Source organism: Penicillium canariense (genome assembly GCF_028826845.1).
Source record: "Penicillium canariense strain IBT 26290 chromosome Unknown utg000004l_segment0_segment0, whole genome shotgun sequence".
Classification (NCBI taxonomy): domain Eukaryota; kingdom Fungi; phylum Ascomycota; class Eurotiomycetes; order Eurotiales; family Aspergillaceae; genus Penicillium; species Penicillium canariense.
In genome coordinates, this window is record NW_026622731.1 from 3,400,573 (window position 1) to 3,415,050 (window position 14,478).

A 14,478-nucleotide genomic window follows, 5' to 3' on the forward strand; every position below is an offset into this window, starting at 1 on the left:
TCCGAATGGAGATTGTGGGCCATGAAACCCACCTCAACAAATAGAAACGGAACCGAAAAGGAAACCGAAGATCAACTGCATGTGAAAGGGGCGTGAGCCCGGGAGCGATAGAAGTTGCGACATCCAGCGACACACTTCGTGATAATCGGGGACGCTGAGCATGCAACGAGCATGCAACGAGCATGCAACGAGCATGCTGGGTCTGCTTGTCATACGCACAGTGGATGCAAGGGTAAGAGAGCCAGCTGTCCTGGTTGGGAACAAATCGCCAAATCAGTCCCTGAGCCATCTCTGAATGTCGTGCTAGAGGCGCAAGCCGAGGATGGATCTTTCGTTGTTTTCGTTGTTTCTGACGAATCTGTTATCTTGCCCCCCTGCTCTCTCTCGTTTTCTTCCGCACGCCGACGGAGCAGGGAGATTTGCTTGCGTCGGGCTTGATCTACAAGGGGAATATCTCAGTCTGGTCCTCAGCCTTCTTAAGGCTACATTAAACCTCTTTTCTCTTGGTCTTGGCCTTGATATCCTTTTCTGTTGTTCTAGAACTTCTTCGGGAATATGGCAATGTCCCCTACTGTGCCATTACTAGTTAATAATCCATGAAGAAAGAACACTCAAGTGGCCTGAGATTCTTCCACAGGTATGGCTTCCATGATAGCCAAAGTTGAACGCGCTTGTGCCTGCAGAGGATGAGAAGAGCCCCGAGACAGTCGCAAGATCATTCATATTTGTTCCTGTTCTTGTTGTCTGGCTCTTATCGCCGGTATTTGTCCCCGTTCTAGGTGCAATATCAAGGATCCACTTCCAGTTGGGATCCTCCAGAGAAACCGGGGCATGTCGGCGTGTTACCAGAATGAGACGAGCCAGTACTTATAGTCCATAAGCCCCTCAATTGGTCCCCGGGGCCCGCAGACATAGACATCGGGTTCTTTTGGGCAATTGTAACAGGAATAAGGCTCTTTCCCTCTTTTTGTAACTCCAGTAGTCTCAAGGCGGTCCGAGTATCATCAATTTCCCTTAGTGTTGATTCGGGAATACCGAGATTCTGCGGCGTTATTAGCCGCGAGGATCGAGCGAGACACTACTACATAATCATTCTGATGTAAGAACGAGTCCAGACAAGAGAAGTGAACAAATTCGTAGAGAGCATCAGCACATGCATCACCAGCCCAGGGCAGACTGGCACTCTTTGGCCCCAGCGAGGTGAATATCGCTTATTATCGGGCCGTGCCTGATCCTGGGTTTGCAGCCTGGGAGAGCCGCATGATGCTTATTATGCAGACCAAATGCATTAGCCAAAGGGGAGCCCAGATTGCCAGGCACTCTGTGCTCAACAAGAGATTCGTTGTTACAATGGGGCTTATATGGGGGGCTGCCGTTGCCCGGAAGGACTAGACGGAGGCGAAGCAGGGCGGTTTGATGTCGGTTCCCGTACATGTGTTTGTCCGATTCAACAAGAACGTTTGTGCGGAGCCGCGAGAACCATGGCTCTCATAAGAGAGAACAATATCGACAACACCATGCAATGATAACTTTGCATGCTACAATAGACGCAAACTCTCGGATATGAAATATGTACGGTGCATTTCATCGCCAATAAAGACACCTCATGCCATTATGAATAAACTGCGCTCAGATGATATAGCTCCATTCGTCCGTATGTCCTCGAGTCCGTACAACCAAAACATTTTCGGTCGTTTTGCTCTTGTTGAAAAGACGTGGCTTCGCTTCTAAAAGCATACTTGCAAAACTCACAAAACTCCCTTTACACCTACGGGCGCATCCATGATCACAAAAGCGCAAAAGAAACGGCGACGGCGATTATGCTTCAATCTCACCGCGGCGAAGGGCTAACAGGGCCCGGACGTCGGTGACATATTGCAAAGATTCCAGCATCGGGACGAGGTGGAGAAGCCCGTTATCCGTCGGGTCGTTGATCCAACCTTCAATGGGGATGGCGTTGTCTAGAAAACAGGGTTAGTGAACTGAAATAAGATGAAATATCCGGCATGGCGTGCTACACACCCTCATGGAAGAGATAGCTCATCGGACTGTTATCCAAAATCATGACCTTGCTCAGGTCCGGTTCGACGGAGCTGAGATCTTTGATGTACGCGCCGTTGCGAAGCGTGCAGTGCTGTCGGTAGTAGCGTGCTTGAAAGTACTTGCGTTCCTGCTCGAGCCAGTCGATCACAGGGTCGGCATACTCTTGTACAGATGCTGTGAAGATCACAAGCTTGTACCACTTGGAAATCTTTCGCAAGAAGTCGTCACAGTGTGGCCGTTTGTGGACATAGTACAGAATCGGGTGCTGCGGACCCAATGCAGTCGGCGGCCCGCCTGGGCTCAGAGCTGTGGTCACGGGCATGGAGAGCTTGACCTCTACCATATGGCCGCTAGACATGCGGCCGCCCTTTGCGAGCGAGTGGATGAGCGTCTCATCGAGATCCAGCACTAATGTTTTCTGGGGGAGCTTGGTATTTCGCGGTGCGCCGGTGTATGAAGGCAGTCGTTGTGGGAGAAGAGGACGTGGTGGAGTTGGAGAGTGGGGATACTTTGTAATGCGATGAACGGATGGAGAGGTGGGAGACTTCAGGCTATCCAGATTAACGGCACCCTGGACTCGAGTCACGCCCGCAGGCATCGGTTGCCCCAAATCCGCACTCCGGGTCCGCCGTTGTTGTCTCTGTCGCTTCAAAGATTCCTCGTTGTGCAGCTTGATTCGTATCGACCGGCGTGGTACGGTTTCGTCCTGGACAAGATCTGGATCAGGGCCCTGGTCCTTGTTCGATCGACTCTTGGCGCTGGTGAGACCTTTGGCAGCTCCGTGGTCCGTTTCTGATTCAGAGGTATTGGAATGAATGGATTCACGAGATGTCTGGGGGCTAGGCGTGCGAGTGGAGCCACTTCGTGGACGAGGTGCTACCCGAGAGGTCCCGTTATCCGATCGGATCCTTGTATCGGCAGAAGTTCTCCAGATCCTTCTCACTGGGGCAAGAAGCGAGTAATGCCCGTCATTATTTTGAAAGCACTGGGCCAGGTACATGCCAGGGGCAGCAAGCGTAGACAGAATGAAATGGATCGTCTCCGCGATCGCGTTGAAGAGCCGCTTGGTGATGAGCCGCCAGGTGCTCTTCGTTGAGAGGATGCCATCTTTCTGGATACCGTGCAGTAAGGTGGTCTTCTCATCAAATGATGGATGTGTGCCCTCGTATTCATCGTCCTCCACATATGGCCCGGTGCCGTCGTAGCTCTTCTCCAAGGCGATGCTCGTCCGGAAGTTGTCCTCGCTGTAGGACCGGTGCTTGCTGAAGTCAAAGTTGCCTGGCGCAGCGGCGCGCCGCTTCTCGCCTTGGGATTGCGATCGTGGACGCGTAGAGCTGGAAGACTGCCCGATGACTCGCGAGGAGAGGATGTTCAGCGAGTTCATCTTCCAACAAGGCCCACGGGAGGCAGGGGCCGCTTTAGATGATCTAAAGGACAGGTTTGATCGTGAGCGACTCGTCAAAATCACTTAGAGCGGTCCATTGGGGGAGCAATCGTAGGGTCGTGGAGGTTCTCAAGGGGAAAGGAGGGGTATCGCAAGGAGGCGTAAGCTAGATGCACGACTCGCGGTTCTACAGACCTCAATGCGCCAGTCTCACCCGGGCCGCGGAATTACTTTCGCGCTCAACTCCAGGCCGGTTGCTGCCGCAGATGCAGAAGGCGACTGCAAGGGACCGAAGATGGAGGGAGATATTAAAGTAAAGAAGCAAAGAGAAGCACGCCACAGACGCGAAAAGGAGAAGGAGGGAGGGCCGTGAAGAGTAGCAAAGTGTGGGGAAGCGGACAGGCGTCGAACGGCAGAAAATCGGTTTCTTTGTCGCCCACTTTGCCCTCACTTGAGCGTCAGTCTCCTGCAGGAACAGATATCTCTTTATCTTCACCTCAAAAATTCAGAAGGTAGGTTACTCTACATCATGACTCTTGGATTCCACCACTGGTGACCTCGAAGAAAGCTCGCTAACCTCCCCTACAGACTGCCCTGCTTCGCTGTATCGCATATCCCACTTCCTCATGCCATCCACGTCGCTTGCCCTGACGCCGGGCTTGGGGTCCTTCCTCAAATCGCTCAAGACCCACCCGGTCGATACCTCTATCGAAAACCTCATTTCGTACGCCTCCTTCCATCTTCCTGGCCCGGCCCACCCGCGACGAGCGATTTCATTGCTAATTTGGACTCATTCTGTTCAGATTGCTCAAACGACGTCAGATTCGCCATTCGCGATCGTGCGCTACAGCAACTGCGTATCTGCTTCGGCATGTTGTCTCAGTATGCAAGACATCTGACCCGGCAAAGCTCATTGAGCGGGTGCAGAGCGTGGGGAGGCGGCTCATGGCGGCCCAGCCGCGCGAGATGGTGGTGGGCAACGTTGTGCGACGGGTGCTTGGCCTTATTCGCGATGAGGCGGAAGACGACCGTGAAGCTGAGTTTACTTTGAGTGAAGCTGGATCAGAGAGCCAACCCCAAACTCCTCGAGCCTTTGACGGTTAGTCCGCAGATCTCCATGACTCACATCCTTCAATCCGGCACTGACCCAAATTTGAACAGATGCGTCACTGCCCTTGGATAGAGATGCGCTTTCGCTGCGTGCAGAAGGCGCAGAACGCTCATCCTCCCGCCCTACACTCCAGTCCATGTTCAGCCTCCTTTCCCACCCCGATGCAGACCACTCGCTACCCAGCACACCAGGTACCCAATCTCCAAATGGGCGGATACCCGGCCATGGCCCTAGCAGCAAAGATGTTAAGGCCGAAGTGTTGGAAGGCATTGGTGAGATTATCGATGAGCTGGGTCAGGTCGATGATCAGATTGCTTCCTACGCGTTAGAGCATATCCACTCCAACGAGATCATCCTCACACATACTTCATCCACGACTGTGCAGAAGTTCCTCGTCAAGGCCGCTTCCAAGCGCAAGTTCACTGTCATTCACGCCGAGTCATTTCCGAATAACCACGAGGCTACTCACGCGACTGTCAGCGGCAACTCCTCCGGTGACGATGAGCACCTGAGCTTCGAGTCCTTCCAGAAGCCTCTTATCGCCCTCGGCATCACCGTCATTCTCATCCCAGACTCTGCGGTCTTTGCTCTGATGTCTCGTGTCAACAAAGTCATCCTAGGAACTCACTCTGTCCTCGCAAACGGCGGCCTTGTTGCTGCTGCCGGCACCCGGGTCATTGCTCGCGCCGCCAAGGTCCACCAAACCCCCGTCGTTGTCGTCAGCGGTGTTTACAAATTGAGCCCTGTCTATCCATTTGACTTCGACTCGCTCATTGAGTATGGCGACGCCAGTAAGGTCCTCCCTTACGAGGACGGCGACCTCGTCGACCAGATTGACGTCCAGAACCCGATCTATGATTATGTCCCAGCGGAGCTGGTCGACCTCTACATCACCAACTTGTAAGTTCCATGTCGAGTTCCTTTGCACCCGTATGTTTGACTAATGTTTGTTTGTTCTTCATTCCAGAGGCGGTCATGCCCCGTCATACCTCTACCGTATTGTGTCCGACCACTATCGGAAGGAGGATATCAGCTTTTAAACGAGGGGCTAGTCAACAAAAATTTCTTAGTGGGCAGTCTACTGACGCTGCCACTGGCAGGAGGGCCCATGTTGGAAACGATACCCGAGAATGATGTGCGATGAACGTTATGCGGGAGTCTTGTCAGGGTTTTCTATATGGGATCGGTGTGCGATAGATATAGAAATCAAAATATTCAGGATTGATGCGAAAGAGTTTTGCTGTGCATTCTGATTCAATACTACGCATACAGCGGAGCTTTTAACAGTCCTATATGGCACTTGCTTACAGGTTGATATTATGAAGGAATCAAACGAAGCCGTCCAAGGTTGATGTATAGCGGTGATAGAGCTGAGGCAGGAACGGGCAAGATGTATATCTACACGACCGGCTACATAGGTGACTCTAGGCACCAGATCTCCTCTGTCGGATGGGGCTTCCCTATTTTACCTACCGCCGCTTTTATGAGGGCGCTCGGAGTCAGGGGATGACCGGCACACTATATTATTCTCGCCTAGGTACTTCTTAGGTTATAGCAACCTCATTTTCGAAATGATACCCAATTTGGCACCATGTAAAAGATATATATATTAAACGACAACAAGGCCGTAGCTACCAGGGTTGAAGCTGATAGAAATGTACAACGGAGTTTGAGGATAGGTACATGTTGTGTTGGATAGAAACCCAACCACCTTAGTGGTCCTATTAGGGTGATTTAAAGAATCTGGGCTGGTGAATGGGTTGAACTACCTACGTCTGCCTTGAGCTACGTAGCGCAACGCTCGAGGCTGTCTACACATTATTAGAGAACCAACGAGGATACTCAGTGAAGGATATTGAGAGGAGGACATCAAGTCCCCAAAGATGAAATATCATAGCGCCATCTTTTTGGAATTTGTATCAAATCGTGTTAATTCGCACACATGAATCCAGACGAAAGCCCGCCCGGGTGGTTATTCCCCAAAAAAAGTTCTCATGAAATCCAGGCGCTGATGAAGACGGGCTTTCTGTCCGGCACCGACCCCACAACACTCCATCACCCTGTCCACCGCATTTTGCTTTTGATGGGCTCCTCTAAGAGCGGGGCTTCTCCTTCTTCTCCTTCCACAGAGCGGCGAGACCGACACCGGAGACCTTGACGACCTTGAAACGGACACCGGGAATATCACCCTTGGCCTTGCCCTTACGACCGAAACCGGCCAGGAGAACCTCGTCGTTCTCGTCGATGAAGTTCAAGCAACCGTCATTGGGGACTGTAGAATGGCTTCAGTTAGCGCAATGATCCTGTTTGTAGCAGTCGACTGCCAGATGGTACATGGTCGAAGCGCTCAAGTCGCTCGACATAGCCAGGTTTCGACCACATAAAGATTGATAAGGGATCACCCACCGAAAGCAGCGACCTTCTTGCCGTTCTTGATCAGCTGGACCTTGACACACTTCCGGATAGCGGAGTTGGGCTGCTTGGCCTCAACACCGACCTTCTCCAGAACGATACCCTTGGCGTGGGAAGCACCACCGAAGGGAGAGGACTTGAAGGCGGTACCGAGCAGGCGCTTCTTGAAGTGGAGATCGGCCCAGCGCTGCTCCTTGCGGTGCGCCTGGAGCTTGCGGGCGGCGTTGAGACCACGGGGCTTTCCTTTACCCATCTTGAATTATGCTGGTCGGTCTGAGGCGAGAAAAATGAATGTTAGTTTGCGGTCTGATTTTGCACAACGGCGAGTGGGTTCGTGTGATGGGCTCGATGGGTATGCTGGTGAGGACAAGGACGAGTCGGGAATTTTTGTGCGTGCAGCCGGGATGGTTGACTTGAGAGTTGGGGGTTGATGTCGAGTCGCTCGCAACCACGACAACACACAAAAAGAGATTCCAGGTGTTGCTTGTCCGAAATAATATCACAGGGAATGCTCAGGGGTCGATACGTACCGACTGAGAATGGGTGTTGTCGCCAAAGGCTGAGGGTCGTGGGGTGTCGAAAAGTCGAAGGTTTCGGATTTCCCTTGAATGCCGGCGCACTCGCTTGCTTGGGACACTCCCTCACCTGACTTTGTGCGCTTTGCCCTAAGCGAGTCACGGGATCGGACAAACCCCCCACCCGCCTTTTAGGTAAGCATAGCCCCGATAAGATAACAACCTTATCGCTTATCGGGATTCACCTTGGACAGCTCCGGACCGCGCCAGTAACGAACTATTGCCTGCTGTTATACATCCTTCCATCCACGCGGTAGTCCCCCGATGGATTCCTCCAGGAAGCTCCAAAGCTCTCAGCGGCTTCCACCGCCAGCCCTGTTCCAGGGTCCGCCATCACACAATGCATCCAACATTTCTCTCTCCGTACCTCCTGCTGGGCCCGCACTCGTGACTCCCTCCGGCAGCCAACCTCCACCCCTCCATCGCAACCAGTCTAATCGGGGCAACGATGGCGGCTGCGCCGACAACCGTAGCCTGCTCTCTCCATTCATGTCCCGACAGTACTCCAAAAACGATGTGGACGGGTCAGACGCCATCTGGCAGGAAATGCAAAGTGCACTCTCCGAGGTGGAACTATGCGCAGTGACGAGCGAGCATGTCTTTGGCGAGAAGCACGCGGAGGCGCTAGAGGATTTACGCCTGAAGCAACTGAAGCTGGCTCAGGCATGGGCCCGCAGCGAGGCCGACGATGAAGTTGTTGGTTCTAGCCGCAACACTATCGACGGCGAGAACTCTGCTACGGGTGCAAAACGTCGAGGCTCGGGGGAAGGGAAAAGTGCAGACGCCACGACGAATGAGCAAGCACCTAGCAAAGACCGGGTCTCCCATCGAACCTTAGACGAAGAGACCGAGAAGGATATCATTCTTGCGCGCAAGCGCCGCGAGGCGAATGACCGATACTTTGACCGAGTCAACCAGGGTGTGCTGGACGTGGTTGCCAAATTGGAGGATGTCTCCCAGGCTATGCGCACAGTCGAGAGCGAAAGCAAGGATATTTGGAGTGACTCGGAGAGTGGGACAGCTGCACCGTCGTCCACCAACTCCGGTTGACCAGCGAGCCCCGGTCTGCATTGGAGCCTTAGCCTTTGATCACCCAGCACATCTTCATGGAGGGTGCTATTAACGCCGCTACGAACCCGCGCTGGACGCATCTACAACTTTGCATGCGATGCACCAGCCATCTGGAGCTATAGCCTGCTAATACATGTACATTACCCAAAGAGAAAGCCAGCAAAGACAACTTGTAAAATTGAGCGCATCAAATAAATATGCCTGGGGTATCCTAACGCCGCTCACCATGCAAGACCAACCTTTATAATACATTATACAATCAATCAACCAGATACGGCCCAGGGTTCAGTCCTTCTTCACCAACCGCAAAATAGCCTTCCAACCCTCTGATGCGGTCTCCCTCACATCTTCCCAGCGAGTCTCATGCGCCTTGCCGGCAAGTTTCTCAATTTCTTGATTCCACTTGTGCTTCAGAACCTCTTTCATTGTGATTTGGTCTTCTCTCCGACCATGTTGCTCTTCTGGGCGCTGGGCCTGGTGTTCTGGAAAGAAGCGCCGGTCGTAGGCACCGGCAGAAGCGGCGAGCCAGTTTATTTGATCGACTTGTTCGCGGATCTGTCGGCGCTGTTCGAGGCGTGTGGCGCGATGGACCGTGATGGTGATGTATAAGATGGAGGTGGTGAGGGCAAAGCCACTGAACTGTTGATTGTAGAGAGGAATCAGACCACAGTACTCAGATATCGGACATATTAAGTGTTAAGCAGGACGTACAAATCCAGAGACGAAACCCATCGCGGTCCCGAGATGAGTGAGGTTTTGTAGGCTCCGGCGGCTTCAATCGAGCTGAACGCGTCAATTTAGGTGCAGAGTCCACGGACCAGGATATGGTCTAGGTCAGTACTGCCTTTCACAGGGAAAGAAGATTAATAACAGAGACTGAATGTATGGTGAAGCCGTCGCTGCGCCCGGAAAAAGGAAGTCGGACAAGGCGGTGGAAGCTCTCCGATTGGGCGGGCCCCCGACGAATCTTTTGAGCCGAACTCCCTCGCGACCTCCGGCAGACTAGCATTTGCATTTCTAGGGAACAATTGAGCCGTCTGTCCCGTGCTTTTGGTCTCAATTGTGTCTTGATTTCCTTTTCTCTCTCTTTACACCTCCCTAACCCACACGCACACACCCACTCTCTCTCCCACCATGGCTGGCGGCGGAGGAAAATACCGGCACCTGGGCCGCAAGTCCTCGCATCGACAGGCCCTGCTCCGCAACCTGGTTACCTCACTCTTCGAGAATGAATCGATTACAACAACATGGGCCAAGGCCAAAGAGGCGCAGCGGTTGGCGGATAAGTTGATTACACTGGGCAAGAAGAACTCGGAGGCCAGCCGGAGACGGGCATTGGAGATTTTCTATGTACGTGATTGTCCTCCCCACGGTTCTCCCATTTTCTCCATCCCCAAAGCCGTATTCCGGTTATAAAGAGGAAAATACTCTGTGTCCCGATATAGATTGGCTGCTAATAGTTCCCTCAGAAACCTCACGATATCCTCCCTAAACTCTTCGGCCCCCTTCGCGAACGCTACGCCGATCGACCAGGCGGCTACACCCGTGTGCTCCGTGTCGAGCCCAAGGAGAAATACGAATACTACTCCGTCCGCAAGGCCGACAAGAACGCCGTGCCTGAGCGCAAGCCTGCCGACCAAGCGCCGAGTGCGATCCTCGAACTCGTCGATGGACCCAAGGACATGCGTTTCGCGATGACGGCGCGCGCAATCGCGCGCCAGCGTGAAGAGGGCTTCACCGAACACGAGCTTACCACTCTGAATAAGAAGAAGGTCACGCAGTTCCGAAAGGACGGTGTCGATGCGCTGGAAGCGGCTGTCCAGAAATTGCAGATCCGGGAGTCCGAAGCCGAGGTTGTGCCTGTGCTTCCTCACAGTGAGGAATCGAGGGCTGCGCAGGAGGAGGCTCGGCGGAGTGAGACTCAGGCTGGTCGTCTGGCTCAGGAGGTTGATGGGCTCAAGTCGGCGCAGTGAGTGGAAGTTTCGGTGGCTCGTGTGCGTCGCGGATTGATGCATAATGGTCTCATCTCCAGTGGATTGGTTATTCCTGTTTCAACGCCGGTGAACCGTGGATTTTCCGTTTCTTGTCTGTTTTCATAGGAGTTTTGCTGCTTCGGGTATCTAGTTTTCCCTCCGTTGTGACCGCATCCATGTGACATAGCCTGTGTACAGTATAAAATATATCTATACCTCTTCTTCATCTACTTCACATACTACACATAACTCGCAGCCTAAGCATATCTCACTGGAAGAATTTACTTTGCATTGTCAGGAGCAACTAGGATAACGGTCAGTGCCAAGTTTGAGAACAAATATATTTTTTGCGGAAACCAGTCAATTTGCGGACCAATAAAGAAAGATAGAACCATATTTTCCTAGATAAGGTGGCCGGCGACTAACAAGTTTTAACTATAGAAAGGCTTTTAATGCAGAAACACCGAAATAACCCCTTATGTGTTCTCAATAAGGATGTCGACTACAATTTCACTATCACTCAGATCGGAAACACAATCCGCGGCAGGTTGTAGACATTGAAATATGTGATTTGATGGCTAACGACGCGTTACTCTTTGAGCCCTCAGATCGCTATGCAGCTTGCTAACTGTACAAGCCAACCGGGCTGATACACACATGAAGGCATAAACGCCTCTCCACTGCTACCATCTCCACTAGCACGGATTGCATGCGCAGAGACAAGTGCTAAAAGAACAAGAAATTGTTCCCTTGTTCGAGTCATCATCCACGAATCTAGTCCGTTTTTGAGGGGAAGGTTCCCCCTGAAACAACCAGAGGCCCGTTCTTGATGCCAGAGATGCCGTTTCTGGCGGCTGCCGGAGTGGGCAAGCCGGTACGATGCTTCAGCTCGAAGTCGGAAGGAACTTCAGAGGGAGGGGGTTTGGGAGGGAGGTGGGATGGAATACCCCATTTTGCGATGGAGGTTTGGGTGCTTGTATTCGGAATGCGAGATGCGTTGGCGGCTGGCGAGTGGTCGACGGTCTGGTTGGGAATAGACTCTGGGAATCTAGACAGCCAGTTGGGCTGGGTGGTGTTGGGTGGTCGGTTACCGTACGGCTGCATTTGCTGCTGCGCGCCCTTGCTTGGGTGCCGCTGCATCCCAGCATCCCCCGGGATAAACGAGCGGGTCTGGGGATTGAAGTGGGATCCGGGGAAGTTACCTGCCATCCCGGGGTTCCCAGGGTTCTGAAGACCCAGGTTCAGGTGCTGCCCAGGGTACTGGGTGTAGGGATAGGCGGCTATGTTGGAGGTCATTGACTGAGCAGGATAGTTGGCCCAAGGAACAGGAGGTTGGTTGCGCTGATGCGGAGATGGCTGGAAGTTTCCAGGGAAGGGTCCTGAGTTCCAATTATGAGTCTGCTGGAATTGCGGAGAATGTGGGGTAGGGAAGTTGTTCATGGCTGGCGAGGATTTGGTCGATGGCTGTTGACCCAACAAACCAGGCTGGTTCATTGAAGAGTAGCCAGAGAATGGCGACTGCTGCGGCATGTTTCCTCCTTGCCAGGAGCCACTAGAGGCCATTTGTGGTGACATTGCCATTGGATACTGTGGCACGTTGTTCATGCCCATCTGCCCCGGGTACATCGCGTTGTTCTGGACAGCAGACATGTAGCCGCCGGAAGGGGGAGACACACCGGGCCCAACCATGTACGGAACTTGATTAGCGTAGGAGCCATCCCCCCAGCCGCATTGTAAGCCGGCGAACCATTGTTATTGTATTGCAGTCCCGGATAGTAGGGGTTGAACTGGGAACGAGCTTCGAAGCCGTCATCATGAGGAGTACGCTGTCTCTGGTTCTTCTTGCGTCCACTGGTCGAGCTTGAGCGGGACATATTCAGGTTCGAGTCGGCGCTAGCCTCTGACTTGGCACTCTCGGGGAAGTCGCGGAAAATTCGCTCACGCACTTCCTGATACTTGGCTTCGCGTTCTTCTCGGGTCATAGCCATACGGTCCTTGGCAGACATTGGGCCTGTCGAGCCGGTACGGTCTCCATCATGGCCCACATCACCAGACTCTGAAGCCGCCTTAGACGGTACAGATGAGCTTGTTGCTACACTACCTTCGGCGGAGGGCTGTTCTCCATCTGTACGACGCATGATTTTCATGGCCGGAATAGATGCCAGGGGTTCATTGGTGGCAGGATACAAGTCGGACAACGGCGTGGGGCTAGCCAAGTTAGTCATTTCAGATCCCACCGTGTCGGATCAAGGCAGTGGACTTACAGTCTGGAAAACGGTGTTCGGTGGAGGCGCACTGAGGTCACGTTGTTGTCCACGAAATGGGTTAAATGGTAGTAATCCCCTAGTCTATGCGCAAGAAGTCGGCCAAATGAATTGTCCGGTGGCAGTTCCAAGGATTGTTCACTGCGCCGAAAGGTTAGTCTTGGAGCAATACCAGGAAGCTAAGTATGATCTCTCTTACCTGGAAAATTCGATGAAGTAGCGAATTTTCTCCTCTATTCCAAGGATCATCAGGCGATCTTTGATGTTTTTCATCGCCGTTACGAGTTTCTCATCCGGCTCAAGTGGGAATGGATGAATGCTCTGGGCATTCGGCGGGTTCTCAGGACTGGCCGGGAGCACGAAATTGTTCGCAACCGAATCTGGAGGAATAATAGCAGCCCCTCGCGGGTTGCCACTGTTGAAAAGAGGGCTAGGCAAAGGAGGACCCCGCGCGGTCGTGGAGCATTGTTGTCGCGGAAGTGGTCTCGGAAGTGGTCGCGGAATGCACGTCCACCAGCCTCAGAACCCGTCACCGAGTTTGGAGCACCAGAGGCAGCCCCGGAAAGAGATTCCTCTTCATCAATGGCTTGAACGCTCGCACTGTCGTCAGGTCGAACTGAGTCTTTCTCATCCATAGCAAAGGTCGTCACTGACGCCAAGCTTTTGGAGTCGAAATTGGTCATTTTGGTGGAGGAGGTTGAGAGGTGGGTACGATCATCCTCAAAGGAGTTCTCGCGCTTGAGCAGGCCATTGTCCTGACCATCCATTGAAGATCCTGAGCCTTCACGGACTTTCCGCAGGGTGACATCGACCTCCTGCACGGCTTTCGTCAGATCGTCGACGTCGGGATCACCTGGAGGGATCTGCCGCTTGATGGTGTTCAGGTTGTGAGGACCGGGTACGGAAGCTCCAGTTTCAAGTAATTCCGCACATGAAGTGATATCGACCGGCGGAGCGCTGCCGTTCTCGTCGGATGCCGCCAGCGATTGGGGGTTGGAGGGTGCAGACATAGCAGCAACCTAATAAACAATTAGGCAGTGAAGCCAGTAGATAGGCGTGAAGCAGCTTACCTTGGTAAAGTAGAAGTGTGCGTCCCCAGTGGTCGTCCTCGGAGATGCCATAGCAACTGCACCCAGCGATTGTTGTCGGGGTGGATGTTGCGATGAGGTTTCGAAGATTGCACCGATGTTATAGAAATCAAAGCCACACCACAGCGGCACTCAACACGTCTCCGGTGTCAGGCAAATCGAAAACGACGATTGAATCGAAAGTAGGTCACTGGAGTATTCCGTTTCACACAAGTCCGAAAAGAAAGACATTTCTCTGATAAAGGACCTTCGCCATTAGGGAAAGCTGTGAGCAGGCAACGAGTCAGCACGGTTTCATTCATGTTGCCGGAAGGACCCGTGATTTATGTATTCGTACGAGGCAGCGCTCTATGCGGAGAAATGGACTAGGAAAGTGGGCCTCACACGATGTCAAAGCTGGTTCATGGTAAAGGCAATAGAGACCTCAATTGGAGATGGGTGGAGGGTCCAGGACGGGGCGAGGAGGGACCAGGCCTAGAATGCCACTATATGAGCTGGCCACGGGTATACGCCACACCGGGGTCAAAGAAAGCCGAATGGATAGTGCCGGAGAGAAG

General features: G+C 53.0%; 7 protein-coding genes across 7 annotated transcripts; 3 read left to right on the plus strand and 4 right to left on the minus strand.

Moving 5' to 3' along the window:
- Nucleotides 1-1,818: 1,818 nt before the first annotated feature.
- Nucleotides 1,819-3,427, minus strand: nemA (Nem1-Spo7 phosphatase catalytic subunit NEM1; the record flags this gene model as incomplete). Its single annotated transcript, XM_056689652.1, has 2 exons — nucleotides 1,819-1,961; nucleotides 2,023-3,427. The coding sequence occupies 2 exons, from the start codon at nucleotides 3,425-3,427 to the stop codon at nucleotides 1,819-1,821; spliced, it is 1,548 nt and encodes a 515-aa protein (XP_056542081.1).
- A 626-nt stretch (nucleotides 3,428-4,053) lies between these two features.
- Nucleotides 4,054-5,578, plus strand: N7482_007528 (translation initiation factor eIF2B subunit beta; the record flags this gene model as incomplete). Its single annotated transcript, XM_056689653.1, has 4 exons — nucleotides 4,054-4,151; nucleotides 4,231-4,526; nucleotides 4,589-5,438; nucleotides 5,506-5,578. The coding sequence occupies 4 exons, from the start codon at nucleotides 4,054-4,056 to the stop codon at nucleotides 5,576-5,578; spliced, it is 1,317 nt and encodes a 438-aa protein (XP_056542082.1).
- Nucleotides 5,579-6,631: 1,053 nt separating this feature from the next.
- Nucleotides 6,632-7,203, minus strand: rps23 (40S ribosomal protein uS12; the record flags this gene model as incomplete). Its single annotated transcript, XM_056689654.1, has 2 exons — nucleotides 6,632-6,810; nucleotides 6,945-7,203. 2 exons carry the CDS (start codon nucleotides 7,201-7,203, stop codon nucleotides 6,632-6,634), a joined length of 438 nt encoding a protein of 145 aa, XP_056542083.1.
- A 586-nt stretch (nucleotides 7,204-7,789) lies between these two features.
- On the plus strand, nucleotides 7,790-8,575 carry N7482_007530 (DUF5315 domain-containing protein; the record flags this gene model as incomplete). The annotated part of the gene is made up of 1 exon (XM_056689655.1): nucleotides 7,790-8,575. One exon carries the CDS (start codon nucleotides 7,790-7,792, stop codon nucleotides 8,573-8,575), a length of 786 nt encoding a protein of 261 aa, XP_056542084.1.
- Nucleotides 8,576-8,881: 306 nt separating this feature from the next.
- On the minus strand, nucleotides 8,882-9,328 carry N7482_007531 (MICOS complex subunit Mic12 family protein; the record flags this gene model as incomplete). Its single annotated transcript, XM_056689656.1, has 2 exons — nucleotides 8,882-9,235; nucleotides 9,308-9,328. 2 exons carry the CDS (start codon nucleotides 9,326-9,328, stop codon nucleotides 8,882-8,884), a joined length of 375 nt encoding a protein of 124 aa, XP_056542085.1.
- A 402-nt stretch (nucleotides 9,329-9,730) lies between these two features.
- On the plus strand, nucleotides 9,731-10,569 carry N7482_007532 (mitochondrial 54S ribosomal protein bL17m; the record flags this gene model as incomplete). The annotated part of the gene is made up of 2 exons (XM_056689657.1): nucleotides 9,731-9,946; nucleotides 10,066-10,569. 2 exons carry the CDS (start codon nucleotides 9,731-9,733, stop codon nucleotides 10,567-10,569), a joined length of 720 nt encoding a protein of 239 aa, XP_056542086.1.
- A 774-nt stretch (nucleotides 10,570-11,343) lies between these two features.
- Nucleotides 11,344-13,954, minus strand: N7482_007533 (putative R3H domain protein; the record flags this gene model as incomplete). Its single annotated transcript, XM_056689658.1, is given in 6 exon segments — nucleotides 11,344-12,204; nucleotides 12,246-12,777; nucleotides 12,834-12,974; nucleotides 13,033-13,179; nucleotides 13,194-13,852; nucleotides 13,904-13,954. The coding sequence occupies 6 exon segments, from the start codon at nucleotides 13,952-13,954 to the stop codon at nucleotides 11,344-11,346; spliced, it is 2,391 nt and encodes a 796-aa protein (XP_056542087.1).
- Nucleotides 13,955-14,478: the final 524 nt, after the last annotated feature.